The following is a 16039-nucleotide window of genomic DNA, read 5'->3' as shown; positions in this document are numbered from 1 at the left end:
GGACAAGAGGAGCAGAGGGGGGAAGTGGAGCAGGAGATGGAGGAGCATGTAGAGGAGATGGTGGAGGTGTACGGGATGGAGCAGGAGGAGCAGGAAGCGGTGGAGGAAAAGGGTGAGAGGAAGCGAGTAAAACAAGAGGAGCAATTGCTAGAGGAGGTGGAGGAGAAAGAGGTGGTGGATAAGGATGAGAAGGAGCATATGGTGGAGAAGAAAAGAGGTGAGGAGGTGGAGGAGATGAAGCAGGAGGGGCAGGTTTAGTAGGGGGGAAGTTGGAGCAGGAGGAGGAGTTGGAGGAGCAGGAGAAGAAGCAGAGGAAGAGAGTAGAGCAGTTACAGGTGGAGGAGGAGGTGGTGGATAAAGATAGAAGGAGTGGGTAGAGGAGGAGAAGGAACAGCAGAAGGAGGAGGAGGTGGAGCAGTTGAAGAAAGTGAAGAAGGAGGGGGAGTCAAAGAAGAAGGAGGTGGGGGATGACGTGGTGGAAAAAGATGAGAGGAAGCAGGTAAAACAGGTGGAGGAAAAGCAGGAGGTGGAGGAGGTGGGGAAGGATATGAGAGAACAGGGGGAGGAGAAAGAGGAGGTGAATGAGGGTGAGAAGGGGAGCAGTTGAAGAAGGTAACATGACATTAGGAGTGAAGAAGGAGGAAAAGAAGTGAAATCCTGCTACTATAGTTTGTTTACGTAGCCTCCGGAGCCGGAGGAAGCTTCCTGAAGCTGACCAATCAGAACAGAGTGGGCTCATCAGGAGGCGGGCCTTAAAGAGACAGGAGCTAAAACGGCCTGTTTCAGACAGAGGCTGAACTGAGGGGCTGCATAAAGGACCAGTAGAAGGTTTCTTATTCCAGTAGAGCCCCAGAATATAAATATAGAGCTGGAGATGAGCTTCAGTTTTTATGTCCAGTCTTGTAGCTTTGACTTTTTACTAAAGGAACCAGATATTTTCTAACAGAGTTGTTCATCTTTTGTTTCGATGATTTCATGTTGATCTAAACTGTAAAAGAGAGAACTGAGAGTCTGAAAGAAACATGAATCAAACGTTTAATGCAGGAGCCAGAAGAGCTGAATATCTCCTCCCACATCACAACTCAGTGAAACTGGCAGATAAAAGTGAACACATCAGTCACAAATCAATAGATTTCCCAGTACAGACTCACCAGACTGGTTTATTTCTGTGTGTGTGTTTCAGAATCAGTCTTCATGCAGTTTACATTGAGATTGTGCTAAGCTAACAGCTAACATTATGTGGTCATTTAGTCTGACAATATTGGTTTAGTTATTTGAGGTTTGTAGTGTTTTTTTAGGTCAGACATGTCGACCAGATTCCACATCAGCTCCTTCACTCTTCAGTCTAAACAGCTCAGATATTAGCATGCTAACGTTAGCTTCAGCTAGCTTAGCATCACTTCCACCAGGCAGGTAGTAGCTGTAAATATTTAGTAGCGACTGAATAAATCAGTAAACGCTAACGTTTTACTTGATGACATCACACAGTCTCAACTTTATTATTAATGTAGTTTTATTGTCATCAAGGCAACATGTACAGCTTCAGCGTTAAGGCGGGGCCTGTGGGCCTGGGGGCGGGGCTTCAGTCTCACAGTTTGGCCTTGTTCATGCGGCTCATCAGCTTCTCCAGTTTGATGGCGAGCGTCATGTCGCCTTTGATCCGCAGCTTCCCCGACATGAAGGCTAGCGTGGGCTTCAGCTTCCCTGCAACACGCAGACAAACACGACTGTTACCATGGAGACGCCACCATCGCTATCTGTAGTCTGTAGTAGTATCTGTAGTAGTATCCGTAGTATCTGTAGTAGTATTTGTAGTAGTATCTGTAGTAGTATGTGTAGTAGTATCTGTAGTATGTGTAGTAGAGTAGTAGTATCTGTAGTAGTATCTGTAGTAGTATCCGTAGTAGTATCCGTAGTATCTGTAGTAGTATTTGTAGTAGTATCTGTAGCAGTATGTGTAGTAGTATTTGTAGTAGTATCTGTAGTAGTATGTGTAGTAGTATGTGTAGTAGTATTTGTAGTAGTATGTGTAGTAGTAAAAGCATGGTGGTAACATTTCATAAAGCGAGCTCAGTTTGTCTCTGATCTTTCTCAGTTACCATGGTGACAGCTCACCTGAGAACATCTTGCTGAAGTCGCTGGAGTCCATCGTCATGACGACGTCGGCTTTGACGGGTGGCTGACCCTGCCCCGCACTGCCAGCGCCGCTCTTCAAGTCCAGGAACCAAACGCCCTCGTGCTCTCCTTATATGGACACAAACACGTTTCTATTAAAGACCCGCCCACAGGACGCCCTTATATGGACACAAACACGTTTCTATTAAAGACCCGCCCACAGGACGCCCTTATATGGACATAAACATGTTTCTATTAAAGACCCTCCCACAAGACGCCCTTATATGGACACAAACACATTTCTATTAAAGACCCGCCCACTGGACGCCCTTATATGGACACAAACACGTTTCTATTAAAGACCCGCCCACAAGACGCCCTTATATGGACACAAACACGTTTCTATTAAAGCCCCGCCCACAGGACGCCCTTATATGGACACAAACACGTTTCTATTAAGGACTCGCCCACAGGACGCCCTTATATGGACACAAACACATTTCTATTAAAGACCCGCCCACTGGACGCCCTTATATGGACACAAACACGTTTCTATTAAAGACCCGCCCACAAGACGCCCTTATATGGACACAAACACGTTTCTATTAAAGCCCCGCCCACAGGACGCCCTTATATGGACACAAACATGTTTCTATTAAAGACCCACCCACAGGACGCCCTTATATGGACACAAACACGTTTCTATTAAAGACCCGCCCACAGGACGCCCTTATATGGACTTATGCCCGTTGATGTTTTCTCCTGATGTTACCTGACAGGTCGAACTGATAAACGCCCTGCGTGGATTTGACGACGTCTTCGTTGATGACTGACTTGATGACATCAAACGTGGTTTCAACTGGTCCACCAGAGGCCGATGACGATGAAGATGATGGTGGTTTGAAGGCCGGGGTCGCCCCTAGAAACCAAGAGACACAAACAGGTCCTTTCAGTAGAGTTTTATCACAGTATTAATATTAATAATTATATTTTCAGTATTTGTAATAGTATAATTTGCAGTGCTGATAGTAACCCAAACCCTAATATCTGTAGTAATATTTGTGGTAGTGTTTGTAGTATCTGTAGTATTATCTGCAGTATTTACCGTGTTGCTCCATCTGCTTGGCCAGGCTCTCTGGTGCTTCATCAAGGAAGAAGTCTGGCAGCAGAGGGTGACCTGTCGACCAATCAGAGACCACCATGATGATCACATGACATTGTGCAGGGATGCTACGCTAGGACTAGCCATGCTACTCTATGTTAGCTGATACACTATGATGTCACCTGGCTGGACGGCGTACTGCTCGAAGTCTTGGAGCCCCTCCCCCCTCAGGACGTCTTCATCCACCAGGAAGTGACCCGTGAAGTCTTTTTGTCGGGACAGGATGGCATAGGCGGCGTCCGCCATGATGTCAGCCGTACGGCACTGTTTACCCACATCTGTCCCGCCCAACATGTCCATCGCCGCCGTCTGGATCGCTACAATTTCATTTACAATGTCACAGTTTCATTAGACACTTTTATCCAAAGCAACGTACATCTCAGTTAATACAACACAAGCAAGGCTCTAGTCAGGAAAGAACAACATGAATAAGAGCCATGAAGCTAAGTTTGTGTCCAATGGGACGTAGATGCCAACAGGCCGTGCACAGAGACAAAGCATAGAGTGTATAGAAGTGGATAGTAGTTTTTCAAAAAATTGTATTTATTTAATAAGTCCATCAAGTGTGAGGTGTTCAAGAGCTGGGTCTTTAGCCTTTTCTTAAAGATTGAGAGGGCATGCTAGTTTTCTATAAGTCTATAAGAGCCTGTTAGCATGCTCGTTTTCTATCAGAGTCTATAAGAGCCTGTTAGCATGCTAGTTTTCTATGAGTCTATGAGAGCCTGTTAGCATGCTAGTTTTCTATAAGTCTATACGAGCCTGTTAGCATGTTAGTTTTCTGTGAGAGTCTGTTAGCATGCTAGTTTTCTATGAGTCTATGAGAGCCTGTTAGCATGCTCATTTTCTATCAGAGTCTATAAGAGCCTGTTAGCATGCTAGTTTTCTATAAGTCTATAAGAGCCTGTTAGCATGCTCATTTTCTATCAGAGTCTATAAGAGCCTGTTAGCATGCTAGATTTCTATGAGTCTATGAGAGCCTGTTAGCATGCTAGTTTTCTATAAGTCTATAAGCGCCTGTTAGCATGCTCGTTTTCCATGAGTCTATGAGAGCCTGTTAGCATGCTAGTTTTCTATAAGAGTCTATACGAGCCTGTTAGCATGCTAGTTTTCTGTGAGAGTCTGTTAGCATGCTATTTTTCTATAAGAGTCTATACAAGCTTGTTAGCATGCTAGTTTTCTATGAGAGTCTGTTAGCATGCTAGTTTTCTATGAGAGTCTGTGAGAGTCTGTTAGCATGCAAGTTTTCTATGAGTCTATGAGAGTCTGTGCGTGCTAACAGCTAGCCACTGACCAGTTTTGGGCCAGAGCGCGTTGACGGCAATTTGACCTCTGAACTCTTCGGCCATTCCCAGGACGCACATGGACATGCCGTACTTTGCCATTGTGTATGCTGAAAAATAAAGAAACAGACATGTTAATACTGCTGAAGTGCATGATGGGACACGTGGTCAGTTGGTCGCTATGGTTACCTGTGTGGTTCTTGAACCAGATGGGGTTGAGGTTGAGCGGAGGTGACAGGTTCAGGATGTGAGGGGAGCGACTCTTCAGCAAATGAGGAATCACCATCTTGGACCTGAAATACAGCAGCTCATTATTTAAACCTTGTTAGGAGTTGATTGTAAATTGTTATGTTATTTACTGGGGCCCATTGAAAGCACTTATGTATGTCATGGCTCAGTAACACGTAGTCACGGCTCAGTAACATGTATGTCACGTGTCAGATGCGTACGTCATGTATGTTCCTCTCAAGTTGATCCCCAGCATCAGGTCCACCTTCTTCATGGGCGTCTCAAGAGTTCCTGTCAGGTTGATGGCGCTGGCGTTGTTCACCAGGATGTCAATACCTGCCAATCATATACAGACACTGTGATGATGTCACTGCAGGGCCGGGACATTCTGTACCATCTGACTGTGATACAATGATGACCTAACAACTCATTAATATTCAAACATGTTCTTTACCACCAAACGTGTCGACGGCTTTCTGGACGGCGTCTCCGACCTGCTTCTCATCACGGATATCAACAACGCAGGGCAACGCCTTCCCACCGGCTGCCTCCACTGGAACATACAGAGAACAAGCAGACATTATGCAGAGAACACGCAGAGAGTAAACACGTTAACTGAAAACATCCAGAGCAGTAGTGTATGTTAGCATTTAGCTCCTGTATGTTAGCATTTAGCTCCTGTATGTTAGCAGTGAGCTCTTGTATGTTTGCAGTTAGCTCTTGTGTGTTAGCAGTTAGCACCTTTATGTTAGTACTTAGCAGTTAGCTCTTGTATGTTAGCATTTAGCTCCTGTATGTTAGCAATTAGCTCTTGTATGTTAGCAGTTAGCTCATGTATGTTAGCAGTTAGCTCTTGTATGTTAGCAGTTAGCTCTTGTGTGTTAGCAGTTAGCACCTTTATGTCAGTACTTAGCAGTTAGCTCATGTATGATAGCAGTTAGCTCTTGTGTGTTAGCAGTTAGCTCCTGCATGTTGCCAATTAGCTCACCCTCCTTGGCGGCGGTGTAAATGGTCCCAGGGAGTTTGGGGTGGGGCTCGGCAGTCTTGGCAGCGATGATGATATTGGCGCCATCTTTGGCAGCCTTTAGAGCGATTGCCTTCCCAATGCCGCGACTCGCTCCAGTGATGAAGAGCGTGCAGCCAGCTAACTTCCTGCAACACGTGCAGACAATTAGCTAGCATGCTAACAAAGATAAATAAATGCATGACAATGCAACATCTTCCATGATGACTCCCTGTTTGTCCTTATTTACATGTGCAGATTTTGCTGTTGTGTAAAACTATTGACTGTATTTAAAGATTGACACTGCGTCTCCACTTCCTGCCGCTATACAAAAGTGAAGCCAAAATATCTCCTTTCCGGGCGCGGCCATCTTGCTTGTGTGACATAATTTGGAGCCAGAGGCATTATCATGTGTTTTCAGTTCATGAAAGTTAATTGTAACATTTTGGTCGCCTAAAGAAGTCTTGTTCAGCGTTTGGTTGTACTAAAACACCCTCTAAGGAGTTGGATGTTCAATTTTTCCAGTGAGTACATTTTGATTGAATGGTTTTAATTTTTGCCGGTGAAAAATAGCAATAGCATTAGCATTATCACAGTTACCCATAGTCTGTAAATACACCATGCTAACCAAGCTAGCAGCTAGCATTAGAGTCAGCTCCAGCCTCTTGTCCAGATATGGTCACTTCTTGCTCCAAAAAATCCAAGATGGCCACAATCAAAATGCTAAACTCAAGGCTTCAAGACGGGAGTGCACAAACCAACAGGTGACCAGCGGCTACATCCATTATTTAAGAGTCTATGGTGTAATAACATCAGTGTTGATGCACTGTGGAGGATCAGTCAGATATATTAGAAATGACAGTTTGTCAAACTTCAAACTGCAGTAATGAGTTATCAACAGTAATTCATGTTGCATTAGTTTTGCTGTTGTGGTCGTCTGTATTTAGGACCTGAAACCTTCAGTGAACTGATCAATAAAGCTTTTTCTGTTGTATTCAGAGTGACGTGTGTTTCTGAGCTCGCACTTAGAGATTCGTTTAGCCTACACATTTACACATCTGATGATGCACACATGGACTGAGATAGTTACACAACTCTCCTCACCCACTTTACAATAATTTAGCTACAATAATATCCCCATACAGAACCAAACTGCGGCAGACGGCTCCATAGAGCTAAAGCTGTTTATTTCATTAACATTGCCATTTATTCTTGACTTGGTTATAACTTTGCTGTGGGCTTAAATAAAAATAAAGCCAGAGATTCAGCAGTCTGGTGAAAGTTATCTCAACAGCAGCTTTCACCTAACTCCCAAACTGCTTTGCTCAAAGGTCACGGACACACAGCTCTAATGCTTCATTCGGCTCTGAAGGTCCAAATCTACATTTTCTTTACATCAACAAAGTCTCGGTTTATTTCCACCTGGTTCTGGGTTCGGAGTGGAGAAGAAGAAGAAAACCCAGTATCCGTTTTAAGAATAAGAAACGCGTTCACCAAACTCCATAGAAAAAAATCACACATTCACAAACTGTCCGCTTAAAGGAAGCACCAGAACTGAACTCCACACGGTTCCCGAACTAAACGGGTTCGGCACTGGTTCCAGCTGCTGCAGGATCAGAACACAGGGCTGAACTCTGGACTTGTTGCTGGTTGGTTGTGGGTTTGGTTGTGGGTTTGCAGCGGACGGTCGCAGCGCAGCGCGACGTTATTTAACGCGGTTTTTAACCGGAGTTCTGAGCGACTCACCCGGTGTTCTGCAGCATCGTCGGTGGTTCTGTGTGTGGAAGTGAGAACTTTTGAGTCCGTGTTGAAGAAGAACAAATGACAAGCCTGACGTCTTCTTCACCTTTCACCCACTTCCAAGATCTTCGAGCCAACCGGAAGTACCATACTACCTCCACTTCCGGTCTGCATACAAAGATCCTCAGGGATCAAAGAGATGATCAACTCACCGATCAAACCTGTCAATCAATAAACATCTTTACTTCCTCAAAAGAAAAATGAACTAAAAGTCCACTTACTAGACAACCTTGATGAAGACCACGCGATTAATTAAGACCACGTGATCTATTTTTTTTATTTTTTAACATTTTATTCTGTTGTTATGCTACATTTAGATCCATAAATTACTCTTTATGTGTATTACACACTGCACATATGTTAACCTGTACACAACAGTATATGCTGTAATACATCTTGTATTTAGTCAAATAATTCAAATAGTTCCTCATCAGTTGTAACATTAATATGCTGCTGACATGTTTATGCATCACTAATAATAATTCTATTAATCACACAATGATGCATAAAGTACATTTTGCTGAATGATACTTCTGAACTTGCAGGACTTTTACATGTGATGGAGTCGCTTCTGCTTTATTTGACAGTTTTATGCATCATGAAAGAATCAGCTGGTTGTTTCACTGACGGCCAATAATTCTCAGATGATGATCGATCAGATCAGCTTTGATTGATCTCTCAGCTGACAGCTGGTGTCTATCACAGCGTCTCATTCAAGAGTTTCTTTATTTTTACTTTATTTTAAACTGAAGACATCAAAATAACACATGGAATCATGTCGTAAACAAAACAATCGTCATGTGACCGATGGGAACACGTTTGTGGAGCTGAACTGTTGGAGAAGTATTTCTTATACTTTGTCTAAAGTATAGATCAGAGCTGTTAGAGCCTCCAGCAGCTGTTGGTGCTCTTATTGATCCTGATGTGGTAACATATCAGCTGCCTGCATGCAACCTGGATATTTATATACCAGATTAGAAACTGAAATATTAATAAATATGAATAGCAGCATGTTCACTACTGGTCACACAGAATACAGACAGACTGTCTATAGATGCACCAGTATGTTCATCCACATATTTACTTTCATTCCATTTTATTCAGTAACATCATTTAACTTTTTAAATTCATTGTTTTATTTTTCTCTGTTGGTAAGACTCACAATCTTTATTCTGTATTTATTTGTATCATATGACATATTTAATACACATGTATCATTCTAAGTGTTATACTGTGGACAGCTGCGTTTTACAGGTTTAACTTGATAGAAGCACAAAAAAAACAGAACATGTTTCATACAACTGTACTACTACAGTTACTACAGTTACTACTACTGTACTACTACAGTTACTACTATACTACTACAGTTACTACAGTTACTACTACAGTTACTACAGTTACTACTACTGTACTACTACAGTTACTACTACAGTTACTACTACAGTTACTACAGTTACTACTACAGTTACTACTACAGTTACTACAGTTACTACTACAGTTACTACTACAGTTACTACTACAGTTACTACAGTTACTACTACAGTTACTACTACTGTAGTACTACTAGTTACTACTACTGTAGTACTACTGTAGTAACTGTAGTAGTAACTGTACTACTACAGTTACTACTACTGTAGTACTACTGTAGTAACTGCAGAACTACAGTAGTACTTCTGTAGTAACTGTAGTACTTCTGTAGTAACTGTAGTACTACTGTAGTAACTCCAGTGCTACAGTAGTACCACAGTAGTACTTCTGTAGTAACTGTAGTACTAATGTAGTAACTGTAGTACTACTGTAGTAACTGCAGTACTACAGTAGTACCACAGTAGTACTTCTGTAGTAACAGTACTACTACTGTAGTAAACCATGTTAAGGAAAGAACCGCCCAGCTAGTAGAGAGACGGCGTCCATCGTTACTTGAAGACATGAAGGTCAGTTTGCAACATTTCAAGACTGAAATATATTTTGTTTATTACACGTTTGTTTACTACATGATTCTTTATGTATTATTTCAGTTTAGATGTCTTCAGTTATATTATTGTTATTTTATATTTTCAGTTTATTTGAATGAATTAAATGAATTAATGTAATAAAACTAAATAAAATTCGTATTTGCCACATTTATTTTTTCATGAAATAAAAACTAAACGTCAGAATTCTGAAAAACAGATAAAACAAACAGATGTTTGTGCGTTTCTCTCCGTGTAGGAACTGATTTATTGATTATTATCGATCGTTCCGTGATCCGAGGCGTGTCCGCGAGCCGCCATGTTCTCCCGTGACGTCACCAAACGGGAAGTGAGCTTGTTGTTCTGCTCCGTGGTCGCTGCGGTGCGGTGCGGGAGGCTCGCGGGCCAGCTCTTCCTCTGCGCTTCTTCCTCCTCTTCCTCCTCTTGGACCATGGACGGGTGAGCGCGGGAAACCCATCCCGAACCTTTCCCGAACATTCCCGCCGCTGCTTTTCCTCCCTCGCGTTTCCTTGGTGACTGAACCGCACCTGCGCGAGCCTCTGGCGTCGCCACCCCCACCCCCCTCCTATTTGTTGTTGTTTACTTGTTTACCGGAGCGTTTTCCCGCCACAGAACGTTCTCTTATTTTCCCCGCGTCCCGTTTCCCGCTGCTCGCGCGCCGTTTGTTGCTCGTGTTTCGCTTTTTTCTGGTTTTGTTTTGGTTGCAAGTGTCGCGAGCGAAGAGTGACGATTCAGCGGCGGGATTTGATTGGCTGAAATCCCGCGATATCTGAGTGTACACAGTATACACACAGTACAGATTATTGATTACTTTCATTTTCTGTCAATTTGTCGGGTTTTAATGTCCAAATGTTCGTCACATGACCTGTTTAAACTCTTTACGTCACTTTAAACATCGTTAAACTGTCAGCATGTTAATGAACTTATTGTACTCTTATTATACTGTAGATATTACTATGAATGAATGTGTGTGAAACATTAATCTCTTTATTAATGATTCATATTAACTGCAGGTCTGAAGCCAGAAGACAAAAAGGTGAAACAGCTGATTAAATGTCTGTAAGAAGCAATTAACTATAATCAATCATCATCGATGATTATGAATCATTAATAAAGGGTTAAATGTTCCAAGTCATCAGGTCTGTAGTTATATCTAATAAGTCATTAATGAAAATAATGAAAGTCTGCTGTTATAAATGTTAATAAATAGATTTTCTTCCTTCATGTTGATCGTGTGTCTCTGAGGTGAAAATCAAACTCGATAAGTTGAGTTTTTTTGTCTTTCGAAGCAGCATTTGAGCAGTTTGTACTGAGGCTGTAACGATTAGAGTCGATTAATCAATAAATCCATCAACAGAAAGTTATTCAGCAACAATTGATGTGATGATTTCATGCTTTTCTTCGTCATTGTCGTCACAGTGAACTGACTAACGTTCATTATTTTCTGATATTTAATTATTAATGGATAATGAAAATATTGGTAGTTTGTGCATGAAATGAATCTGACTCTTCTTCTCTCTGCAGGAATCAGAGTTTCCTTCCTCTCTCAAGTGCTGCGCGACCATGAGCACCTCCGACCTGTCGACAGGTAAACCTGCCTAACGGCTGCCGTGATGTCACTTCCTGCTCTGTGAGAAGTAACCTGTTGTTTCAGTTAACAGATGTGTGTGATGGACCGCCGCCTTTAAGCTTCAGGCTGAGTCAACAAACACAAACAGTTCCTCTAACGCTGCCACAAGTTATCTTGACTCAGCATACAGGACGTAGTATAAACTCTAACTGTTACCCACTCGCCCAGCTGGATGATGGAAACTGTAAATCTAATAGATATATTGATAATATGATCATCTAACTGACCTCAGTGAGCTTATTATTGATTAATGTACGAGGGGCCGAATCCAACACTGTCCTTCATCATGATTTACATTGTTTTATGTTATTTTAACGTGTATCAAAGACACACAGTAAATTTCCATCATGTCTGTTTTCTTCAGACGTTTAACCATCAACAGTGCATGCTGGGAAATCTGCTATTATGCTGATCCTGTTTTGTTTTTTTTTAGAAACGTAATTCAATGAGATGAGTGATCAGTTCATTCAACTCAACATTTCTCATAAACAGAGTTCAGAAACTCTGCTGAAATAAAAACTGACACTTAAGGTTGAATTAACGTGAAATTATCATTATTATTATTATTTATATAACTCCTTAAGTTAACTTTTTTAACATTTGCTAGGTATAATGCAGTATAGTATGAGTATAAAGCCGTATAAGTATAATGTAGTATAGTAAAAGTATAATGTATTATAAGTATAATGTAGTGTAGTATAAGTGTAAAGTAGTATAAATATAATGTAATGTAGTATAATGTAGTATAAGTATAATATAATATATGTATTATAAGTATAATGTAGTATAATGTTGTAATTGTAGTATAAGTATAATGTAGTATAATGTTGTAAATGTATTATAAGTATAACGTAGTATAATGTAGTATATGCATTATGAGTATAATGTAGTATAATGTTGTATATGCATTATGAGTATAATGTAGTATAATGTTGTAAATGTAGTATAAGTATAATGTAGTATAATGTTGTAAATGTAGTATAAGTATAATGTAGTATAATGTTGTAAATGTAGTATAAGTATAATGTAGTATAATGTTGTAAATGTATTATAAGTATAATGTAGTGTAGTATAAGTGTAATGTAGTATAGTAAAAGTATAATGTGTTATAAGTATAATGTAGTGTAGTATGAGTATAAAGTAGTATAAATATAATGTAATGTAGTATAATGTAGTATAAGTATAATGTAGTATATGTATTATAAGTATAATGTAGTATAATGTAGTATATGTAGTATAAGTATAATGTAGTATAATGTAGCACATGTATCATAAGTATAGTGTAGTATATGTATTATAAGTGTAATGTAGTATAATGTAGTATATGTAGTATAAATATAATGTAGTATAATGTAGCATATGTACCATAAGTATAGTGTAGTATATGTATTATAAGTGTAATGTAGTATAATGTAGTATATGTATTATAAGTATAATGTAGTATAATGTAGTATATGTAGTATAAGTATAATGTAGTATAATGTAGTATATGTAGTATAAGTATAATGTAGTATAATGTAGCATATGTACCATAAGTATAGTGTAGTATATGTATTATAAGTGTAATGTAGTATATGTATTATTAGTATAATTTAATGTTGTAAATGTAGTATAAGTATAATGTAATATATGTATTATAAGTATAATGTGGTATATGCATTATGAGTATAATGTAGTATAATGTTGTAATTGTAGTATAAGTATAATGTAGTATAATGTTGTAAATGTATTATAAGTATAACGTAGTATAATGTAGTATAATGTTGTATATGTAGTATAAGTATAATGCAGTATAATGTAGTATATGCATTATGACTATAATGTAGTATAATGTTGTAATTGTAGTATAAGTATAATGTAGTGTAATGTTGTAAATGTAGTATAAGTGTAATGTAGTATAATGTTGTATATGTAGTATAAGTATATTGTAGTATAATGTTGTAAATGTAGTATTAGTATAATGTTGTAAATGTAGTATAAGTATAATGTAGTATAATGTTGTAAATGTAGTATAAGTATAATGTAGTATAATGTTGTAAATGTAGTATAAGTACAATGTAGTATAATGTTGTAAATGTATTATAAGTATAATGTAGTATAATGTTGTAAATGTACTATAAGTATAAAGTAGTATAATGTTGTATATGTAGTATAAGTATAAAGTAGTATAATGTTGTATATGTAGTATAAGTATAAAGTAGTATAATGTTGTATATGTAGTATAAGTATAAAGTAATATAAGTATAATGTAATACAGGATTTCCCCTTTATGCAGATGTCAGTTTTTTTGTTAATAACGAGCTTGAACATATTTAAACTTGAAATATTTTACTATTTTTACTACTAACTGAATCTTATTTCCTGTCTGACGTCCTGATGTGTGTCTGTGTTTCCACAGTGGATGGCACTGATAGGCTGTGTGTGTCTGAGCGCGCTCAGTGCGTCCCGTCTCGGGTCCTTCACTTGCGTCACCTTCCCCTTGACGTCTCTGAACAGGAAGTGCTCGCTCTGGCGCTTCCCTTCGGCCGAGTTAGCAAACTGATCACGCTGAAGCATAAAAACCAGGTGAGTGCTGATAGAGTTTGTAGACGTGAGTGGAGAAATATTCATCATCATCATCATCATCACATGTTCTTCATATGTTTCATAACAAACGCCAGATGAGTTCTTACACGTCCAAACGTCACCAGCAGAATACAGACTTCGTTATGACGTGCTCATATTTATACAGACATAACATTATCAGATACAGACACGTTTCCATAGTAACTGTAAATTAGTAATTCCTCCATCCAAAAGTAATTATTTCAAACTTTCGGTCATTTTCAGAGCCAATCAGCCGGCGCCTCAACCTCCAAACACATCAGAAAACATGTCAGCCTGATCATGTGACTGCACATACTTTAAATATACAGTGTCATATATTCAAAATGTGTAAACAATAACTAAATAACTGTATGTTCACAGCTTTTATTTCTGTTACATCCTGAAGAAACATACTCACTTCTATAAAAACTGCTGACATGACATTTCTGAAGATTAATTTTTCTGCATTTTAATCGTAAACTTTACAAGTTGTGTTTTATTGTTATTGATTATGTCTGTTAGTGATTATTAATGTTTTCATGTTTGTTCACTGAGTCTTTGTTTTGTAATAAAAACTCATAAAAACATCTTTTTGTGTTTTCAGGCTTTTGTAGAGATGGCGTCAGAGGAAGCGGCGGTTACCATGGTGAACTACTACACCTCAGCCACGCCCACCGTCAGGAACCAGCCAATCTTCATTCAGTACTCCACCCACCGCGAGCTGAAGACCGACAACCTGACCAATCAGGTGAGACCATTTTAATAAGTTTGACATCTGTTTTATTTTATTTTATTTTATGTGTTTGAAAACATTATAAATAACTAAATATTTTTATAAATTATACTAAATATTAGTATATTATATATGTATAATGTATAATGTAGTAAAAGTATAATTTAGTTTAACTATAATAATGTAGTATAAGTATAATTTAGTATAACTATAATGTAGTATAACTATAATGTAGTATAACTATAATGTAGTATAAATATAATGTAGTATAAGTATAATGAAGTATAAATATAATGTAGTATAAGTATAATTTAGTTTAACTATAATAATGTAGTATAAGTATAATTTAGTATAAGTATAATGTAGTATAACTATAATGTAGTATAAATATAATATAGTATAAGTATAATTTAGTTTAACTATAATGTAGTATAACTATAATGTAGTATAACTATAATGTAGTATAAATATAATGTAGTATAAGTATAATTTAGTATAAGTATAATGTAGTATAACTATAATGTAGTATAAATATAATATAGTATAAGTATAATTTAGTTTAACTATAATGTAGTATAACTATAATGTAGTATAACTATAATGTAGTATAAATATAATGTAGTATAAGTATAATGAAGTATAAATATAATGTAGTATAAGTATAATTTAGTTTAACTATAATAATGTAGTATAAGTATAATTTAGTATAAGTATAATGTAGTATAACTATAATGTAGTATAAATATAATATAGTATAAGTATAATTTAGTTTAACTATAATCTAGTATAACTATAATGTAGTATAACTATAATGTAGTATAAATATAATGTAGTATAAGTATAATGTAGTATAAGTATAATGTAGTATAAATATAATGTAGTATAAATATAATGTAGTATAAGTATAATGTAGTATAAGTATAATGTAGTATAAGTATAATGTAGTATAAATATAATGTAGTATAAATATAATGTAGTATAAGTATAATGTAGTATAAATATAATGTAGTATAAGTATAATGTAGTATAAGTATAATGTAGTATAAATATAATGTAGTATAAATATAATGTAGTATAAGTATAATGTAGTATAAGTATAATGTAGTATAAATATAATGTAGTATAAATATAATGTAGTATAAGTATAATGTAGTATAAATATAATGTAGTATAAATATAATGTAGTATAAGTATAATGTAGTATAAGTATAATGTAGTATAAATATAATGTAGTATAAGTATAATGTAGTATAAATATAATGTAGTATAAATATAATGTAGTATAAGTATAATGTAGTATAAATATAATGTAGTATAAATATAATGTAGTATAAGTATACTGTAGTATAAGTATAGTGTAGTATAAATATAATGTAGTATAAGTATAATGTAGTATAAATATAATGTAGTATAAATATAATGTAGTATAAGTATAATGTAGTATAAGTATAATGTAGTATAAATATAATGTAGTATAAGTATAATGTAGTATAAGTATAATGAAGTATAAATATAATGTAGTATAAGTA

The 16039-nt window shown here is 37.2% G+C and overlaps 3 protein-coding genes across 3 annotated transcripts in view; 1 reads left to right on the top strand and 2 right to left on the bottom strand.

Annotated features, from left to right (window-relative positions):
• Positions 1-16039, bottom strand: part of LOC122968122 (NACHT, LRR and PYD domains-containing protein 12-like) — a 311421-nt gene that overhangs the window by 77586 nt on the left and 217796 nt on the right. The window lies entirely within an intron of this gene.
• hsdl2 (hydroxysteroid dehydrogenase like 2) lies at positions 1018-7698 on the bottom strand. The gene is made up of 11 exons (XM_044333158.1): positions 7535-7698; positions 5774-5937; positions 5240-5338; positions 5007-5121; positions 4747-4850; positions 4569-4667; positions 3400-3594; positions 3221-3292; positions 2888-3034; positions 2116-2244; positions 1018-1704 (listed from the first exon to the last, which is right to left on the bottom strand). The coding sequence occupies exons 1-11, from the start codon at positions 7549-7551 to the stop codon at positions 1589-1591; spliced, it is 1257 nt and encodes a 418-aa protein (XP_044189093.1). The 5' UTR covers positions 7552-7698; the 3' UTR covers positions 1018-1588.
• LOC122968145 (polypyrimidine tract-binding protein 3-like) overlaps positions 9744-16039 on the top strand; it is an 18077-nt gene continuing 11781 nt past the window's right edge. The window contains exons 1-4 of the mRNA XM_044333148.1: positions 9744-9999; positions 11086-11149; positions 13590-13756; positions 14382-14525. Of these exons, the coding sequence (XP_044189083.1) occupies positions 11125-11149; positions 13590-13756; positions 14382-14525 (336 nt within the window). The 5' untranslated portion in view covers positions 9744-9999; positions 11086-11124. The remainder of the gene's footprint in view (positions 10000-11085; positions 11150-13589; positions 13757-14381; positions 14526-16039) is intronic.

This window comes from Thunnus albacares, chromosome 18 (assembly GCF_914725855.1).
Source record: "Thunnus albacares chromosome 18, fThuAlb1.1, whole genome shotgun sequence".
Classification (NCBI taxonomy): Eukaryota; Metazoa; Chordata; class Actinopteri; order Scombriformes; family Scombridae; genus Thunnus; species Thunnus albacares.
This window is presented reverse-complemented; position numbering and strand designations above follow the sequence as displayed.